This window comes from Akebia trifoliata, chromosome 3 (assembly GCF_017979445.1).
Source record: "Akebia trifoliata isolate Shusen 1 chromosome 3, ASM1797944v1, whole genome shotgun sequence".
Classification (NCBI taxonomy): domain Eukaryota; kingdom Viridiplantae; phylum Streptophyta; class Magnoliopsida; order Ranunculales; family Lardizabalaceae; genus Akebia; species Akebia trifoliata.
This window is the reverse complement of record NC_141377.1, coordinates 55,619,583-55,638,609: the sequence shown is the minus strand read 5'-3', so window position 1 is coordinate 55,638,609 and position 19,027 is coordinate 55,619,583. Positions and strand designations below refer to the sequence as shown.

General features: G+C 34.1%; 3 protein-coding genes across 4 annotated transcripts; 2 read left to right on the top strand and 1 right to left on the bottom strand.

The window, feature by feature from the left end:
* The first annotated feature begins 4,549 nt into the window (after positions 1 to 4,549).
* LOC147408137 (ankyrin repeat-containing protein BDA1-like) lies at positions 4,550 to 8,269 on the top strand. The gene is made up of 2 exons (XM_086437026.1): positions 4,550 to 5,334; positions 7,871 to 8,269. The coding sequence occupies exons 1-2, from the start codon at positions 4,750 to 4,752 to the stop codon at positions 8,030 to 8,032; spliced, it is 747 nt and encodes a 248-aa protein (XP_086293152.1). The 5' UTR covers positions 4,550 to 4,749; the 3' UTR covers positions 8,033 to 8,269.
* Positions 8,270 to 12,364: 4,095 nt separating this feature from the next.
* On the bottom strand, positions 12,365 to 17,968 carry LOC147408135 (uncharacterized). Of its 2 annotated transcripts, none has more exons than XM_086437017.1 (3): positions 17,827 to 17,968; positions 14,160 to 17,470; positions 12,365 to 13,467 (listed from the first exon to the last, which is right to left on the bottom strand). In XM_086437017.1, the coding sequence occupies exon 2, from the start codon at positions 17,433 to 17,435 to the stop codon at positions 14,199 to 14,201; it is 3,237 nt and encodes a 1,078-aa protein (XP_086293143.1). In that variant the 5' UTR covers positions 17,436 to 17,470; positions 17,827 to 17,968; the 3' UTR covers positions 12,365 to 13,467; positions 14,160 to 14,198. The 2 variants fall into 2 exon arrangements, with proteins under 2 accessions (XP_086293143.1, XP_086293144.1); XM_086437018.1 differs by having other exon boundaries at positions 14,160 to 17,422; positions 17,827 to 17,932.
* LOC147408136 (uncharacterized) lies at positions 13,014 to 13,622 on the top strand. Its single transcript, XM_086437025.1, has one exon. The coding sequence runs from the start codon at positions 13,014 to 13,016 to the stop codon at positions 13,491 to 13,493; it is 480 nt and encodes a 159-aa protein (XP_086293151.1). The 3' UTR covers positions 13,494 to 13,622.
* Positions 17,969 to 19,027: the final 1,059 nt, after the last annotated feature.

Here is a 19,027-nt window from a genome sequence, read left to right as displayed (position 1 = left end):
GTTTTGGCAAATCCAAGTCCAATCCAAACATGATCTGGGGTTGTTAATTAGAGATCAATCCATTAGGATTCGGATTGGTATAAGCGGGTTGGGCACATGGACTGTGCACAATATTGAAATCGGATTTATTCTTTTGATTTTCAAAGAATTACAGTTAACCCCAGGGGCCAATATAGAAAAAAATATCCAATAGATTTGGTGTAACATTATGCACCTTATTATAATATGTCTAATAGTCACCCTCCATCATATTCCTGGCGATTGAGGATCGATACAACTCATCTACATTAATGCTATTAGGACAATCACAATGAAATTTGATATCTCTGATTTCTCAAAAACTTTTAGATGAGAAGAATGTAAAAATACTCAAATATGTCTTGTGTATCTCATACCCTCAATTGGTAGTTGTACTCCCTTACCTCTATAATGATTTTCTTATTTTTTAAATGAATCATGATGAATCTTTTGGTACGTGGTTGATATGGCAGGGACATATAATCATAGACCTTTTTCTTCAGAGTACACAGGTGAAAGATACACGATTTTGTGCCCTTATCATGTCAGTCATGTATAAAAAACCATGTATTTGTCGTTATTCTTCTTAATATTCTTACTAGCAATGATAGTCTTTCTGTATACGTGCAATCAGTGTGGATTCGACATGAACACTCCAATAAACACAAAAGATCCTTATGTGATAGGATTGGGTAAGAAGTGAGGCGTGATTAGGCTTATTTTAATTTAAATATTTGAATAATTAAAATTTTAAATTTAACCAAGATACCAAAATGAAAGAATAAATGTTGTTAATGGATCCAAACAAACCAACAACTTTGATTAATATAATTTGAAAGTTTTCTTTCATGATTTTGTTTTTTTAGGATTTCATTTATTATAGGACAAGAGTATTTTTAATGGTTAAATCTTAATGATACATATTTAATATTATTATTTTTTGAAAATAAGGGAAAATATTTTGAAAAAGTAACATTAAACAAGCTGATATTTGATTTATAAATCCACCAAGGAGACAACCCAAATGAAAAGGGACAAATTCACCAATCAAGCTGATTTCTATTTGTCAAAGCATTCATAGATCAGTGGACCCAAAATTAGGTAAGCGTTAACATCTGACGTACTGAATCCTTATCATGTATACGTAAAAAGACATGGGTTGACGTGCATATCATGACGTCACCAAGGTGTCGAACACAGTGTCGGTGCAAGTCACTTTATCATGTTCTAAAGGGTCGCTTTATGTCCACACAAAGAGATATGGCTAATTGCACCCACCTCTATCACATTTTGGAATTTAGAGTGAAATGGAATGCATAGAAGTAAGTAGGTGCAATTAGCCAAAAGTGTGTGCAAATAGAATGGCCCTAGACTCAGTCGTGGTTTGTTACGCATTAAAGATTCCTAGAAAGTCACCATCGTTTACCAAAGGAATAACTCAGTAGTGGTTCGATTCGCGTGAAAGATTCTATTTTGATTGGATGAGTTAAAGATTTCCGTACAACTTTGTCTTTTCATCAAAAGCTATAAATTATTGGGCAAAAATTTTATGGTGATTTAAGTATACCCCCACCCCCACCCCCATGTTTTGACAAATATTAGGGACACCCCTTTGTTTTCAAACCGATGATACGCCTACCTTGATCTCAGTTTTCAGTAATATACTAATGAAAATGACTAATATGCTCTTACTTCAATCTCTATTGAAAAATCTTTGGCTTTTCTAACCAACAGCAACTATCGTCAAGCTCTTTAACATTTACGGTAAATTATTTTCAATGTATTATGCATTTTCTTCAATCCATCATCTTCAACCTAGCCTTTGCTCATCATGGAAAATCTTTTTTTTTTCTACATAAAATTTCATTATTTAGTGTTTTCCTAAAATGTTTTCTTTCCAAATTAGTCATTTTCAAGATCTTCAACCTCAATCATTCAACCTTATCTTTAATCTATCATTTTCAACTTTACTTTTTAATCCTTTGTCTAAAGCCCAAGATTTTTTTTTTTTTTTTCAAATTTTCATCATTTTTTTAGTTCTCTAAAGATCGGATCTTATCTTTAGGTTTTAAGATTGAAGTAAGTTGAAAATCAAGGTTACTAAGAAAAGTAAATAATCCAAAAGTTAAGGATGGATAATTTTGAGAAGAAAAACCAAGGGTTTTTTTATTAGAGGTTTAAGACAAAGGCATTTAGGTTATTTTCAACTAGCTTAGCTATTACATGAGATTTGGGTCATGGTGAGATCGAACCCATACACCTCAGTTGATTTGACACATTGCAAAGCAATTTTGAGGTTGTTATCTTAAGTTTAGCTAACCCATCCAAAAAAGGAAAAATATTGGGATCAAGGTGGGCATATCGCCAGTTTGAAAACACAAGGGTGTCTCAAATATTCGCCAAAACAAGGAGGGGGTACTTCTAAATCACCCTAAATTATAGATTATTTGATAGTCAACAAGCCTTACTAAGTTAGTAAGGATTTCACCCTTATTAAAAATCCTTGGACTCAACTTGTGGCATCCAAAAACATGATCTGATGCTTCAGAGTTGTAGTGGACAAAATTCTATGAACTTTGAAACAAAAAATTCCAATATATATATATAGGGTCAGGTTCGATAGTCAACATTATGGAGCCAATACATTTGTCTTATGTGGCCTAAAAGTTTCGAATTGAGTTGATTTTTAATATATTCTCTATGGTGAGGAGATCATCATCACAAAAAATCAATTGAATCATAAACTTCTTAGTCCATTAAAACAGATTTAGAATTGTGAACTGTCGAATTTATACCAAAAATTTGTAAACCACTTTTGGTGGACTTAGAAATTTCAAATTAGATTGATTTTTGGTGAGGATGATATCCTCCTTATAGAGATCATTCTCACAAAAAATCAGTTCAATCCGAAATTTTTAAGCCACAGAGGACAAACGTGTTGGCTCCCTAACGTTAGTTACTGAACGCCACCCATATACATTTACCGTTGAATTTTAACTTTAAGTTTAGGAATTAGTTGGAAGTTTGGTAGCCATCCATTTTCAAAACCTACAATCAAGCTCAAAATGTATATATATGGGTGGTGTTTAGAGGCCCTAAAGAGAGCTAAACATTATGTCAAACATTTTTTCAATGTATGGTAGAGGTTTCGAAATTGGCTGATTTTTTTTTTTTTTTAGGATTATCTCTATGATGAGGAGATCATCCTCACAAAAAAAATCAGCCCATTCCGAAACTTCTAATTAACCCCATAAAAATTGATTTATAAAAATCAAACGGTCCATGATTCTTCAACTTGTAAACTAGGGTTAGAAGTTTCAGAATGAGCTGATTTTTGGTGAGGATGATCTCTTTACCATAGAGATCATCCTCACAAAAAATCAGCTCATTCTAAAACTATTAACCCCTATTTTGAAATGTTTTTGGCATAATGTTTGGCTCTCTTTAGGGCTTTCGAACGCTTTCCTATATATATTGAATATGGGTTTTTCCATGAAATCTAGAGGGTTGCAATGTTGGGTTGCTAATGTAGTAATCCATTTGAGCAAAACAACCCTATTAAGGCTTGAAATTGTACTAAGTTGTAAGGAAAATGTTTTTCTATTTGATATACCATTGCTTTCAAACTGGTTATATATCCTTTTAAACACCCAATAATCCTTGATGTTTGTTCCAAAAACCTCTTGGATAGAATTTTACACTCATTTTCAACCTTAAAATCAATCTAGTTCAACCTTCCCAATCTCAAGAATAAGTTGATTTTCAAAAACAATAAAATTTTGGATGAAAATATCAAGGGTTTTCTACCATTGAGTGAAGATGAAAATGATGGAATGAAGATAAGGTTGGATCATTTGAAAATAATTTACCATAGTGATTCAAGAGCCTATGATGATATATTTCGAGAGTTGCCATTGGCACCCCAACTTTTAGTTATTACACCCCAATTTCTTAAATTGTTTAAGACACCTCAATTAAAGATTAAAACACACTCTTCAAACATTACAAAGGTTCGACTCAAATTATAATCTCTACATAACAAAACATTGTAACACTCATTCAAAAAATTCCGGTTATTGTTTAAAATTATGATAAGGTTCATATAAAATCCTAGACCTAAAAGATAAAAAAAAAACTAGCCAGAAAAAAAAAGAGAGTCTTTATTGGCACCCCAACATTTACTTTTTCTCAACCATTAACCTCTTTGCTTCATCTTTAATTGGGGTGTAATAATAAAATGTTGGAGGTGCCAAAGGCAACTATTTAGATTTTTCAGTCCAAAAATGGGTTTTGGGTAGTGGGTGAAGATGAGGGCATTTAGATAATTTTCTTTAGTCTATAAAAGAAGACTAGCTAGGGTATGGTGGGCATGTCATCAGTCCGAAAATACAGGGGGTGTCTCAAATATTCACCAAAGCATAGTGGGGTATGTTCAAATCAACCAAAGGTGTAAAGTTATCCAAAACAACAATTCTAAAATAAAAGCTTTCTTTATTCGAAAGTTGGAAACATGATGGAAACTTTAATGATGAATTCTTTGTAAGTGCTTCTATTGCCACACCAACTTTTGCTAACGCCACCCCCAATATGTATTTGTGATTTAACTATGAATTGGGATGGCGTTGGTAATAGAATCTCTTCTTCTTTATTTATTTATAGGTTGGATTGGAAGAAACCATTGGTGGATGTAAAAGAAAATCAACAGCGCAAACTCATCATAATTAATTAGTTATGGAGAAGAGGTTGATAGAAGCAGCTGAAGCAGGAGATATAGATGCTTTGTATTTGTTAATTAAGAAAGATCCATTTATTCTTGAAAAGGTTGATAAAATTCCATTCGTCCATACTCCTCTACACATAGCTGTATTGTTCGGAAACACCCGATTTGCCATGGAGATTTTAAGGTTGATGCCTTCATTTAGTAGAAAACTAAACCAAGATGGGTTTAGTCCAATTCACTTGGCTTCAACTAAAGGGAATGTTATAATGGTAAGAAAACTCATAGATTTTGATAGAGAACTTTGTTTTCTTAAAGGTAGAGAGTCGAGAAATCCTCTTCATTGTGCTGCTATTGCAGGAAAAGTTCATGTTATTGATGAATTATTTTCATCAAATCGTGAAAACTTAGGTCTACTTGGAGAATTAACAGTTGGTGATGAAACAGCTCTTCATCTGGCTGTGAAAAACAAACAGTTGGAAGCTTTTAATGTTATATTGGGATGGATAGAAGAGTTCAATAAGATGGCCTTATTGAAGTTGAAGGACGAAGAAGGGAATACTATCTTGCACCTGGCCACATCCACAAATCAAGATCAGGCAAGTTTTTATTTTTAATTTTAATTTTGCACCACAATTATATAAGAGAATGGCTTCAACCGACCTTATAGGCTAGGGCTTTAAAATCATAATTCATAACTGCTAGAGATTTTTTTTTATATATAATTTTTTAATGAAAAATTCAATACGGAAGTTCATATAATCGATCAATTTCACAACACCTAACGTGGGTAGATTTGGAAATTGGAGATTACCTTTATATGAGCGATAATTATTTCCGAACCACTATATGTCTACCAAATATTTAAGTTCTCATCTACCTTAGAAATTCTCAATTGTGGACTTATTTCTCTTTAAATCACACTTACAAGAATCACAATTACGTATTTGGTTGGTTACAGTTTTCATGGAAGTGCTTGGGGTCTTGAAGTTGTAGGGTGTTAGGAGAAAAGCTACTTCCCGTGAGTTTTTAGTTATTTTTTAAAAATATTTTGAATATTTAATCCTAACATGTAATACACGGCATCTTTTTCGGATTAATAGCGGAAAAAAAAAAGTTGAGAGGTATTATTAAAAAAATTTGGGGTTAAAGATGAAATATGAAAAATAATAAAGTGAGTTAAGGAATAAAGAAAAAACATAATAATAATAAAATTAAAAGAGTGAAAAAATAAGATAATAAAGTGAGTTTAACAAAAATTATAGTGTGATAGACTCTTTAACCTAGTTGGATGGAAGTTTGTTCTCCGGCAAAAATTGTGTTTTGTTAGATAGAATGGCATTTTAATCCAAAAAAATCTAATTTTATTTCTTGGAATTCTCACAAAAGCCAAAGATCTAAAAATGGGTTTAATTAGCTTCGACTTATGGGATGTTTTTGGATTATGACTTTTGTGAGAATTCAAAAGTCCAGTGCACAGGTGCTGTTTGTTAAACTGAAAAAAATAAGTGCTGAATAGCATTAAGCGCTGAAACTTATAAGCGCTGAATTAAGTGCTAAAAAAGTTGTTTGTTTAGATGCTGAATCATGTTTGTTACACATTGCTGAAACTGATAAATTGTCTTTGTTACCCTTACAATCATATATTATACATTGTTTACATGTTTTAAATGCTTATTTATTATCAAACACAATAAAATATTATTATTCTTATAAATTAAAATACAATTATTTTTAAATAATAAATAATACTCAAATCTTCAATTTAGAAATAATAATTTCTATTTATAAAAGCCCACAAATTTCAAATTAAAAATAATAATGTCATACAAGTCACCAAAATTTGAAATCAACTTTAAAAATAACTTAATTTTTTATGAATAATTTTCGATGGAAATGAAGGATGTGTAATTATAAAAGCACCCTATGAATTAAAAAGGGCAACCCACACTATAGCCATTTTTTGTTTTGTTTTATATGGATTAAAATTTTTGGAATGACCAAATTTTTAGTGAGGATAATTTATATGGTCTAGAGATCATCATCCTCACAAAATCAGTTTATTTTGAACTTCTAACTCGTTAAAAATAGTTTTCAAAAAAAAAAAAAATGGACAATTTACTATTCTTGAACTTGTTTTGATACGGTTAAAAGTTTCAAGATGTGCTGATTTTTTGTGAGAATGATCTCCTCATTGTAGAGATCATCCTCACCAAAAATCAACTCATTCCAAAAATTTTAACCCATATAAGACAAAATAATTTAGTTATGGTGTGGGTTTATTAATTTGTGGGGTGTCTATATACTTATCCATGGGATATAAGAGGTAATATCCTTTTAAGAATAAGGGCATAGTTGTCCATGCTCAAAAAAACAAAGGGCATACTTGTCCGTGTTGAAAAAGTGAAGTGCTTACCGCTTCAGCACTTTTTTTCAGCATCAAAATAGTGCTGAATTTTTTTCACTATTTTCAGCAATAAGCACGAGTAAACAAACGCGCTATTTTGACAAAAGTGCTGAATTTAATTTTTTTCAGCAATAAGTACTGAAAAATAGCGCAAACAAACACCACCTAAAACTTAATTTTAAAGTCAAAACAGTTTTCTTGGATAGGAAGCTAAACCCTAAACAAAGTAGAGAGAGGAGCTGGTTTAAATTCTAGTATTATTGTTTGGGCTTGGGCTTCATGAGACAAAATCTAAAGTTACTTTACTCGATTGGGCCCATACAGGGTTTGTGGACAGCGGCCAGGATAATTTTATCTGGGTATATATATTCTTTAATTTTGGGTAAAGTCATTTGATCAATGTTTTTTGTTTTTTGTTTTTTGTTTTTTTCTTTAGGAGGGGGAAGAAATGTTTTTTCTATTCTAGTTTGCTAGAGATCTCTTGAACTCCAACTTTGAAAGAATATAATGATTAGATTTCGATCTGATCTGTGGATGTAGGAACATTTCCAAACCATGTAAATCCTTGTGGTCGTGTGTGATTATCTTTTTTTACTATTTTTTTTTCACACGAGGGAGATAAATATGTACTTTTAATAATCTATTTAAATTGTTGGGCCTTGAAGGTACCCACATACTCAAGCCATTAATGGTGGTATGTATGGTTTTGTATGTTGAAATCTTTACAGGTTGTGGAAACATTGGTTAAAATCAATAACATTTCTTTCCCATTGGACATAAATGCGAAGAATGCAAGTGGGCTGACTGCTTTAGACCTATTACAACAACTTCCAAGGGAATTGGACACTTGGGAAATTAGAAAGATGCTTCGCAGAGCCAAACTTTCCTAAGCAGCTTTAAGGTCTATTATTTCTAGATATTGTTATTAGTATAGTTTATGATGTAAATATAATATGATACATGAAATACATTGAATCATATTTGGTGTATTTCATTACTAATGGCAAGTTATAATGTATTGAAGTTTGAGGTAGAGATTAGGAAATATGTTTTGAAGGTTAGTTTGTGAAGTTGTAATGATATCTAATAACAAAACAATAAACATGATTTTTGAGATATAAGGTGTATTTCATTACTTAGATATAACAGCACTATTGTATTTGTCACACCATGGTTTTTGAGATTTATAACCCCGGCCCATGATCCATTTTCGAATCGCTTGGACATTAAATATCATACTATTTAACCAATTTTTATTATGGTAAATAACAAATTTCAAACTAAATAGTGACTGTTATTTTGCAAGTAATAGGCACTATTTGCTTACCATTATTTATGTTTGAAATTCAAACTTTCAAATTAAATTTACCCTTAAGTTTGAAATATATTTTTACAAATGTACTTTTAATATTATTGTTTTCAGGCCAGCGATAATTAACACCATTCCATTTTTATTTGAACAATAGTGTTCATAGCATGGTTTTAATTCTCATCTTACACTGAGATGACTTGTCTGATAGGTCTTGGTATCGTCCACGAACGAGATGGATAAACAAGTCAAATGTATCGAACGAGATTTGAAACCACAGAACATTTTTTTTCTCATTGTTGAATGAGACAACTCTAACATATCAGAAACTCGTCTGAGACGATTTGGTCTCGTTCACGAATGAGACAAGACGTCAAAACCAGCTTTAAAACAATAGTTGATAGTCTCTAATTCGAAATCTCCAATTTAAATCTTGAAATAGCAAAGTTCGTTATTTCAAAATATACGTTCACTTCCACTCATTTCCACTCTTACAATTTTTGAACATTACCACATTTCATCTCATTGAAGATGTTGTGGGTCACTCAATGTTTGTTGTAAATGACCAAATCATCTCAATAATATTTACTACTTTTTATATTTAATTTAGTTTTCAACAATAAATTTACTCAGCTTTCCTTAAACTTTGGATGTGGACTTCAAGGACAGAATAGTTATAGAAATCAATCGGGGGAGGACCACTAAATGGCACAAATTAAAGTTGGTGTCAAGACACAAATATTATTAAATATTAATAACTATAAAAGTAAAATATAAAACAAGGACGAAGTTTATGAAAAGTTCAAATATCTAACTAACTAGTTGGAAAATAAATCGAGTCATGTTGGAGTGACCTCAACGGGGGACATCTTGACGTGTCGTTGCGCACATGTCCGTAGATGCATTTTACTTGTATTTCGAAGAAAACAAATCTATAGGCATGTATGCGCCACCACGTCAAGATGTCCCACGTGTGTCCCCCACAGCATTAATTCAATCATTATTATGACAAATTGGGCTTAGGTGTAAAAATGCTTATTAATGAAATTGGAATACGTCATCTCCATCCTATAATTAGACGACTAAGAAAAATCAAGCATTTTTCCCTATGTTCAAAGAGGTGGTTATGTCGATCATTTTTGTTTTTTTTTTGTTTTTTTGTTTTTATTAAAATGGTCAAGGAATTGAGTACAATTTTGGAGATCCATCGAGACTTCACATTTCCATTGGTCCATGTCTATTGAAGAACATTTCAAAATTAGAAAAATATCCACATTAGGCATAGTGGGATTCCCTTCAATACACATGGACCAGTGGGAATGTTGTGTCTCCAAAATGCCTTTTAGCAACTAATCTCACTTTATATTTCTCAATAATTCTATTACAATTATACTTAATTTTCTACACCTGTCGACATCCTTAGATTTTTTTTTCATTTTGGTAATTTCACATTTCAATTATTATTTTAGTCAAGAGCCTCGTGGATTTTCTATATCTTGATTGACCATTAACTTTTTGAAAATTGTGTCTCGTTTGTTGGAAATATGGCACAAGATGGTTGAATGGGATTGGGACATATTGTTATAATTTAAGTGATTTTGCATGGGAAAAGATGGAGAATGGTAAGTGAAAAAACTCCATATCTGGACCGGAGAATGCACAACTTTGTAAGACCCAGGATTACAAAAGTTACCGAAGCGCGAACCGAATCGAACTGAACCAGTTCGTTGTACGCTTCATTGTGGGTTCGTGAAATCTAGCGAATCTGATGGATTCTGTTTTGCTTTACTTTTTTTAAATACCCCTCCACAAGTTGATAATATTCCAGATATCCCACTAAGACTTCAAACTAATAACATGTCCCTTTGACCTTGGTCTTTATTAATAGACTAGTGGAAATGACTAAATACCCTTATATTTATATTTAATATATAAATAAGAAAATGATAACTATAAAAGCACCCCACAAATTAATAAGGGCAATCCACATCATAGTCAAATTGTTTTGTCTTATACAGGTTAAAATTTTCGTAATGAATTGAAGAGATCATCCTCACAAAAAATCACCCCATTTCAAAACTTCTAATCCAATGGAGAAGGTTCCTTGAAGAATTTAAAGTGACCTCCCACTCCAAAAAAATTTCCAAGCTACTTGTAGATCACCCAATTGTACCGTATTAAAAATTCTGTATTTCCCTGAAAAGGTAAAATATAGCCACAAATGTCAATTGAGTCTCTAATCCAACCCATGCATATATTTGAGTTTACTTGGCCAAGTTTCAAAGAGTGACTCGATGATTTGGCTCAAGTGAATTTTTTAAGACCAACTCTGAGTTTTTAGGGTCAAGTCAATTCGGCTGAGTTTTCAAATTAACTCAATTAGCTCCAAAACATGGCTATAATCTACTTAAGCGCGTGCAGCCCATTTCAGAATGGCCCAACATGGACCGAAACCATTCTGACAACATGTTAAGTTGGGCCTAGACAACAAAAATTGGTTCATCAACTCTTAGGGTTCTCTAGGCTTCATGTGAGGTTTGTATTAAGTAGTCCATAGATTCACACTCTTGGATCTTATTTAGAGAAGATCATGCATCTCGTGTATGAGTCACACACGTGCCATAACTTCAACAACAACAACAACAACAACAACAAAAAACTGATACGTGTCCAATCTGATAATTTACAAGATGGGAATCCCAAGTTTAAGTTCAAAATTAGTGGCACCACATGCATCAAAATTTCTTTTGCCAACTTCCAACGAGAAACCATAAAGACAGTTGTTTACTTTTCCACGTTTCACACTTCATGTGGTTGACTAAGTGATGAGCAATAAAACTTGAGGTACCCCATCCTTCGGTTTTACTTAATAAAAATCTTGATTTTTTTTTATGATTCATTTGGACTACCAAAGAAGTTTGAGGCCAGAATCCAAAAACACCATTTTGGGTGAGTCCGACTTTGAAGGCACAACTCTTTGAAAGTGCCACGTGTAATCTAATGATGAGGGTTCCTTCAAAAAATTTTACTCAAACCAACAAAATCTGAATTCTTGTGATTGACTTACTGACCGCTCATAATTTCTAGAGCACTTTTATATAAAAAAAAAATACGAGATTTGTGAAGAAGAAAAAAAGGATCAACGATGGTTTTAGCTTTTCTTAAAATTCTCCAACACCAATTGCTATCCACCCAAGGGACTGGTTTAAATCTCAATGTGCATGAAATAACAAAACAATAGGCATAAACCAAACCATTAATCTTACACCATCACATGCTTCAAAGATGGTGGGGATGTTTACATATAACAATAAATTTTCATTTATCCTGAGTTATCAAATATACTAAATTTTAGAATTCAACAAAAAAAAAAAAAAGATTTTACAATGATCAAATATTTTTCTCTTATTTTTTTTTTTTTTGTTTTTAATTTTTTTTACACATTAAGTATGGCAAAACCATAATTGATTTTTTTTTCTTTTTTCTTTTTTCTTTTTTGGTTGTTGCTTTTGAAATGCTAGCCTCAAATGACATTAGAGCCAGAGCAACAAACATTTATTTTTATTTTTATTTTTGGCTAAACAAACTGATTAGTAGTAAGTTATTAATTAATTAATAGATAAATAAGGGTTTTAAACCTAGGTTATCAACACTCACATACTTTAACCAACTTAGCAAGGCAGCCTCCAAATATATGGCTAAGATGGGAAGATATTCCACAGATAACCTATAAAATGAATCCCTAAAGATATCAGTATTGTTCCCTGAGAAACTTATATTGTTCCTATTATCTCTGATACTCGGCCTCATTTATCTATCCTATAAAAATTTTAAAGTGTGCACACACATTCAATAATTTTGGATTCTAAGATCTACTCATGATGCGAACATAGTGGAACAAAGATAATTGAACATGAGCATTCCCATAAAATACTTATCAAAAAAAATTCCCATAAAATAACAATGCTTTATTTTAATAATTAGCATATAATTAAATCAATATAACCATATCCTTACTTTGTCCCAAACTTTCACTATTAGCAAAAGCAAATCATTTGAGGCATCAAGTCTTTCAAAGCCGTTAAGCATACATCATGGAAAAGAAACCACTTGTATTTGTTAAATTTGGTGATGAGAAGTTAACAACCCCACAAAATTATGTATGTTAAATCCTCTAAAAATAATTCTATTTTATCTTTTGAAACAAAAGGCAACGGTTTCATGGTTACTTAATTATAGCTTCTTTTTTTACAAAAATGTATTGCTTGATGATAATAAAATCCTTGTGTTTTAAACATTAAAAGAAAAGAAAATCATTTTTAAAAGATATTAAGGGGAAAAAAAAAACCTTCCAATTAATGAGGGGTAAGTTGGTGGGAATCTGGTGTGACAGTGCTTGGTAGTTCCCTACCAGACAAATATACATACTGGTGTCACATGCAGCCAAAAGCCCAAGACCTATCGATTAACAAGATTATTTAATAGAAGCTTCACCCACCAAGTGTGACATAGCAGCTTTGTTCACAAGGGAGAAGAGAACCACCCCAACATTTCAATCAAAGATGGAAGGGAAAAAAATGCAACCCAATCAAATTCAATTCACACTTCTCTTCCTTTTGCTCACCTACGCCTCTCTTGCTTACAGCACCAACGGAAGAATGCTGGTATCCTCTGACATGCCGCAGGTTCCTAGGAGTGAAACACCAACAGGTGGTAGTGGTTCTGGTCATGGTAACGACTGGGACTACAGCTGGGGATGGGGGTCAAGTCCTGAAAATGGCTGGGGGTATGGTTCAGGGTCGGGTAAGTCTCCAAATGGATATGGGAAGGGGTTCGGCTATGGGGTTGGATCAGGGTCGGGAACAGGTTCTGGATTTGGTTATGGGTTTGACAGTGGTGGTGATCATGGTGGTGGCTATGGTTCTGGAAGTGGTCCTGGCACTCCTGAAGCTGGTACAAGTGAAGGAAGCGGTGGTTCAGGCAGCCACAGCAATACTGTCCACTCGCCATCAATTTCTAGAGAAGCAAACAATGGTGATTAAACTGGTTTGGAGTCAAGATGAGTACATAAAGGTTTACTAAAACATCTATAATGTATGGGGTGGGTGTGTGTGTGTGTGTGTGTACTAAGATATAAAGATTCTAGAATAAAAAGCTCATCTTATATATAAGCTTACTGTCTCTCTCCCACCCCCTAAATGCAGTCTTTTGTCATCTTTGATGTAAAAAAAAATTAATTATATAACTGTTATTAGAAATCCCAATATATAAATGTATACTAAAATTATTATGTGTGTGTGTGTGTGAAAATAAAAGGTTCCAGTCCAAATACCTCCAATAAACAACATGAATATTTCCTAAAGGATATGTACATTCATGAAAGTGAAATTAATTCATTGAAGATGAAAACAATATTGTGGTTCAATGAACAAGTCAAAGAAAAAGTTCATTTGAGGTAATTTCAGTTTATAGAGAATGTGAGATGGAAACATCTATCAGAACTTAATAATAAAAGAAATCCAAAATAACTTAAAGCTAGGGGAGGAAAATTTTCTGAACTACAAGTGAGAGTTCTTAGCAATTCTCTATTGACAAACCTAAGATCAGAATGTTAGAATCAACAGCTATATTAGAGCATCAAATATCACAACAGGCAGAGCAATCCATGGAACAACTTCAAATAAAAATTGGCGATGAGACCCACTTGCCTGAGAAAATTCAAATTTTTTCATATGTAACCATCAGCCTCAATACAACCTGCCAGAACACTCGAGAGAACCACAATAACAATCCTTCTTCTTGATGTTGCCATCTGAATCACGAACTTGATCTAACGTATAATTGTAATGGTACGTTAGTTCCTGCAAGGGAGGGATGTTCTCAGCCGCAAAGAACGTTATGTGTGGCATTCTCTTGTCATCGTGATCGTAAAGGACATTTTGGGCATAAAGGTTAGGTGAACAACTATGATTTATGAATCTCCCAACGTTTCCACACTGTGCTGCATCAATAGTGAAGCCAACATCCTCCACAGCTTCGCATGAAGAACTTGATTGCAAGTCAGGGGGTATTAGATTTAAGAGCCCATCCCAAAGAGCACGGTCATTATAGTTATGCCCAATATCAAAGAGATACTCATCATTACCGGTCCTTTGTTCAGCTTCCTTATCCTGAAGCAACTCTCCCATGTACTCGCATATAAAACTTCCAGAGGGGATGGAAGTTAGGGATCTGACACCCCAACCCCTTGATTCAGTCTTGAAGATCTCCAATTGAAATTTCATACCATGTTGGCTAACTCTGTTATGACAAGAAGGAGGGCACTTGCAAGAAGGACCACACTCATAAACGAGGGGCTTCGCTCCCACAATAGCCCCATTATAGTTGAATGGGATCTCCCCTCCATTCTTAACAGCACATGCGCAATTCACGGAATCTGAGCATCCACCGGTGCATTTGCAACCCTTGGGAGGAATAGGGTTGTACCATGATGGATATATCGTACGGGTTATGTATCTAAATTGAGGGGGCTTTTCATCATCTATCGTGTTCACAGCACAGATGGGCATCTTCTCTTTCCCCTGAGAAATATCATCTACACAGAGACCTTCGCGTACTCTCAATTTTTTTGACTTCTTCACTTCTTTTAGTGCAAGTTCTGATTGCCCTGGAATTCTTCTCAATTCGAACTTAAAGACATTAGTACCATAACGCCCTCTTTCCTTCCAATACCTTTCAACCAAATACAACCCATCATAGGTGTAAGTTGTAACAATCCTACCCCTAGTGTCAAGAGAATCAGAACCCTTTGATTCTTTAAATCCTCGAATAACCCTAACAGGAGATCTTTCATCCATACTGTACTTGAGTGCGAGGTTTCCCCGCTCAAGCTTTTGATCTTCAGCTTTCTTATCTCCACCTGAAGGATTTCCTCCTTGACCAGAATATAACAGAACATCAGAACTGTCCATATCATCAGCATAACCTCCAGAAGCCACGATACTTGTAGCCAGAATTATACCACCTTTCTTTACGTAATCTATTCCAGCTTGAAAAGGGCGATGAAGACCAATAATAGCCAACTCCACTCTATAATGAAATTCATCACCAACCTCAACCCCGGGGACAATTCCCAAGATCTGCTTGCCAGTGTTCACCCATTTTTGTTTCTCCTTAAGTATCTTTCCGGATATTAGATCAATCCGCTTAGAACTACCCTCGACTTCCTTCGACTTTGCTTCTTCATCCTGCAAGAGCTTCCTAAAGATTGCTTGGAACAGACGTAGAGTCTCCCTGACTTTGTTACGGGTAACAACAGCTTCACTGTCATCATCTTTATCAACCGAACTGTGAAGTCTAAATGGAATCAAGTCTACATGCAAGTTTTGTGATCTTGGAACGAACTGAAAATTTCCATCTTCTTCATCATCATCATCATCATCTTCTGGATAATCATCTTCACCCCTGAGAGCCAATTGGCCCATTCCTTCATTAGCAACCTTTCTTGTAGGAGACATTTTCTTCTTTATATACTTTTCTTCCGGATTTTCTGCTTCACCCTTCCTTTTTCTGGCAGATTTAGAGTCATCATGTACCACAAGTTCATACTTCTTTCCTTTGCCTCGGGATGTTCCTTGGGAGACACCAACTGGAGATTTAAATGCCCGTTTTCCTTGCCTCCATGGGCAGTTTGGTGCAGCCATCAAAGCCTGCACAATCACCCACTCATCAGAATTCCCCAAACCAATAGATTCTTCTCCTCGAGATTGATTTATAAGACTTTTATCTTCCAACCCCCCAGAAAACTTTCTCTTTAAACTCGTGTCCTTGCCAAGCTTCACAGCTTCACTCCCCAATTTCACACCCGAACTTCCGATGTCTCCATAAACCTTTTTGCTGAAAGATGGGGACTTTAAATCTGATTCGGACGATTTACTCTCTCGAGGAGGCCTACCTTCCCGTTTCAACTTATTCTCAGAAGTTTCCTTGACATGGATGTGCTCCGTCATTTCTTTCTTAACATCCCTTTCTGATTTTGCTCGGTCTATGCCTCCAATTTCTTTGGTAATATTGCCTTGGAGTTTGTACTTGGGAGCCTCTCCATCCTGAACTTTCTCTCTTATTGTAACCATCTGCTCTGGTGTCCTGTTTTCCCCAATGGACTTCAAAATTTCTTCCTGACTAACATGTGGAGCATTTCTCCCACAACCTGGAGGAAAATCCCGGCAAGCAGAGATACTTCTCCGAGGAGGATATTTTTTACGCATGGTCCCCTCCTCAGCTTCGACAACATGAATGGGTACTTGAGGTTCAAGTATTGCCATATCTGGAAGAAGAGAATCTATTGGTGATTGCGATGGCGAACTACTACGAAACTCTTTCTCTTCGGGATGAGAAACATCTCCCAACAAACCCATGGTATCAAGTCCATCTGAATGGTTAACGGAGTCAAGTAATTCAGTCCGGTTCAAATTCATCGACAAGTCCATGTTTTCAGGGTTCAAAGTTTTCAATGGGTAGACGAATTCTTCCTTTTCAAAAACCTTTGGAGACTCCATTGCCACGGGCTCCACAATTTCGGTCGGTTTGATCACTTCTGTCTGATCCATAACCCCCAATGGCTTTGTAATCTCATTGGGCAACTCAATCTGAGTTCCGGGCTCAACTGAAATTCCCGATTGTTTAATAGGATCATATTCCACAAGTGCACCTTCTGCCCTAACTTTCAAGTTTTCATCTAAATCAACTGCGATGGCACCTTCGCTCGGTTTTTCATTAATCCGTGGAGCAAATCGTCCACAACCTTTAGGGAAATCTCGATTTGCAGAGATCTTCCGCCGCTTATACTTCACAGGAACATTCGAACTAGCATCCCTACCATCATTTTCCAACAATTGCTTTCTTGAAGACTCAGAAATATCATTATCCCCAATAACTAAAATTCCCATTTTTGCTGAATCTGAAGGGTTTACTGTATCCAGCATTTCGATTCACACAACAAAATACAACCACCGGAAATCTATTAAAAACAATAAATCAATCAATAAAAAATCTGGATTTTAAATCAATATCCAACATTAACACACAAAAAAGCCCTAATTTTCAAATTTATATAAATAAATAATCCATAAAAAGCAAATCAACAGAGATCAAAAGCACTGAACCAAACTATAAAAATAAAAATAAAAAAGTAGAAAAAAAAATTAATATCGAAACTGAAATAAAGAGAAAACCTAAACTAAGGTGATAGAAATGTTTTCGACCATGCTCGTGATGGATTTTAGTGGAGATTGTTGTTTTTGACGAAGAACAAATATGAATTTTGAAGATTGAAGCGAAGAACCAAAAAAAAACCTAAATTTAGTAAAATCTGACCTTGTCTATTGAGCCAATCCGAAATTCACTCCATTTTCGTTTCGCGGTTCTTCGTCGAACCTTTGTTTTATGCTCTGTGAGAGAGCAGAGGAGAGGAGGCGACGTGTTGTAATTTGTAAATGAGGAAAGAGTTTTTTAAAAGGGTAAATTACGCAATGACCCCACCCCTAACATTTTGATAATTGTACTTACCTCCCCTACCACTGGCTGGTTAAAATTTAGATGTTATTTTACCATTTTACTCTATTATTTTATTTTATGTCATTTTTATTAGAAAAAATAATAATTAAAAGGGAAAGGTTTTTTTTATTTGTTAATCTATATATATATATATATATGGGTCCCGTTCGGCACCCTAAGCTTTACCCTACACTTTAACAAACGTATTTTGTCCTACATGGGTTAGAAGTTTTGGAATGAGCTGATTTTTGGTGAGGAGATCATCCTCATCAAAATTCAGCCCATTCCAAAACTTCTAATCCCATAAAAAATGATTTACAAAAAATGGACGGTCCACGATTTTTTAACTTGTAAACATGGGGCTAAAAATTTCGGAATAAGCTGATTTTTGGGGAGGATGATCTTCTAATCATATATATGGAAATGTTCAACACCCTACACTTTACCTTATGCTTTATCAAACGTGTTTTGTACTACATGGGTTAGAAGTTTTGGAATGGGCTAATTTTTTGTGAGGATGATCTCTACGGTTGGAAAATCCTCCTCACCAAAAATCAGTCCATTCTAAAATTTCTAGCCACATGTTTACAAGTTGAAAAATCATAGATCGTCCATTTTTCGTAAATCATTTTTATAAGGTTAGAAGTTTTTGAATGGACTAATTTTTAATGAGGAGAGGATGATCTCCTCACCAAAAATCAGTCTATTCCAAAACTTTTAACCCATGTAGGACAAAACACGTAGGGTAAAGTATAGAGTAAAGTGTAGGGTGTTGAACCGGACCCATATATATATATATATGTATATATAAATTATCAAAAAATTAATAAATCGAAGTTCGATCGTCGATCTAAATTTAATCAGGTACCCAAAATGCCCTTCATTGAAACCATCAACCTTTGGTTTTCGAAAATAAATATATATTAAATTATATATATAATATAATAAGTTACGTTAAATTATAATTATATTAAATATGATTTATACATTAATATTATTTTATTTTATAATTATTAAAAAT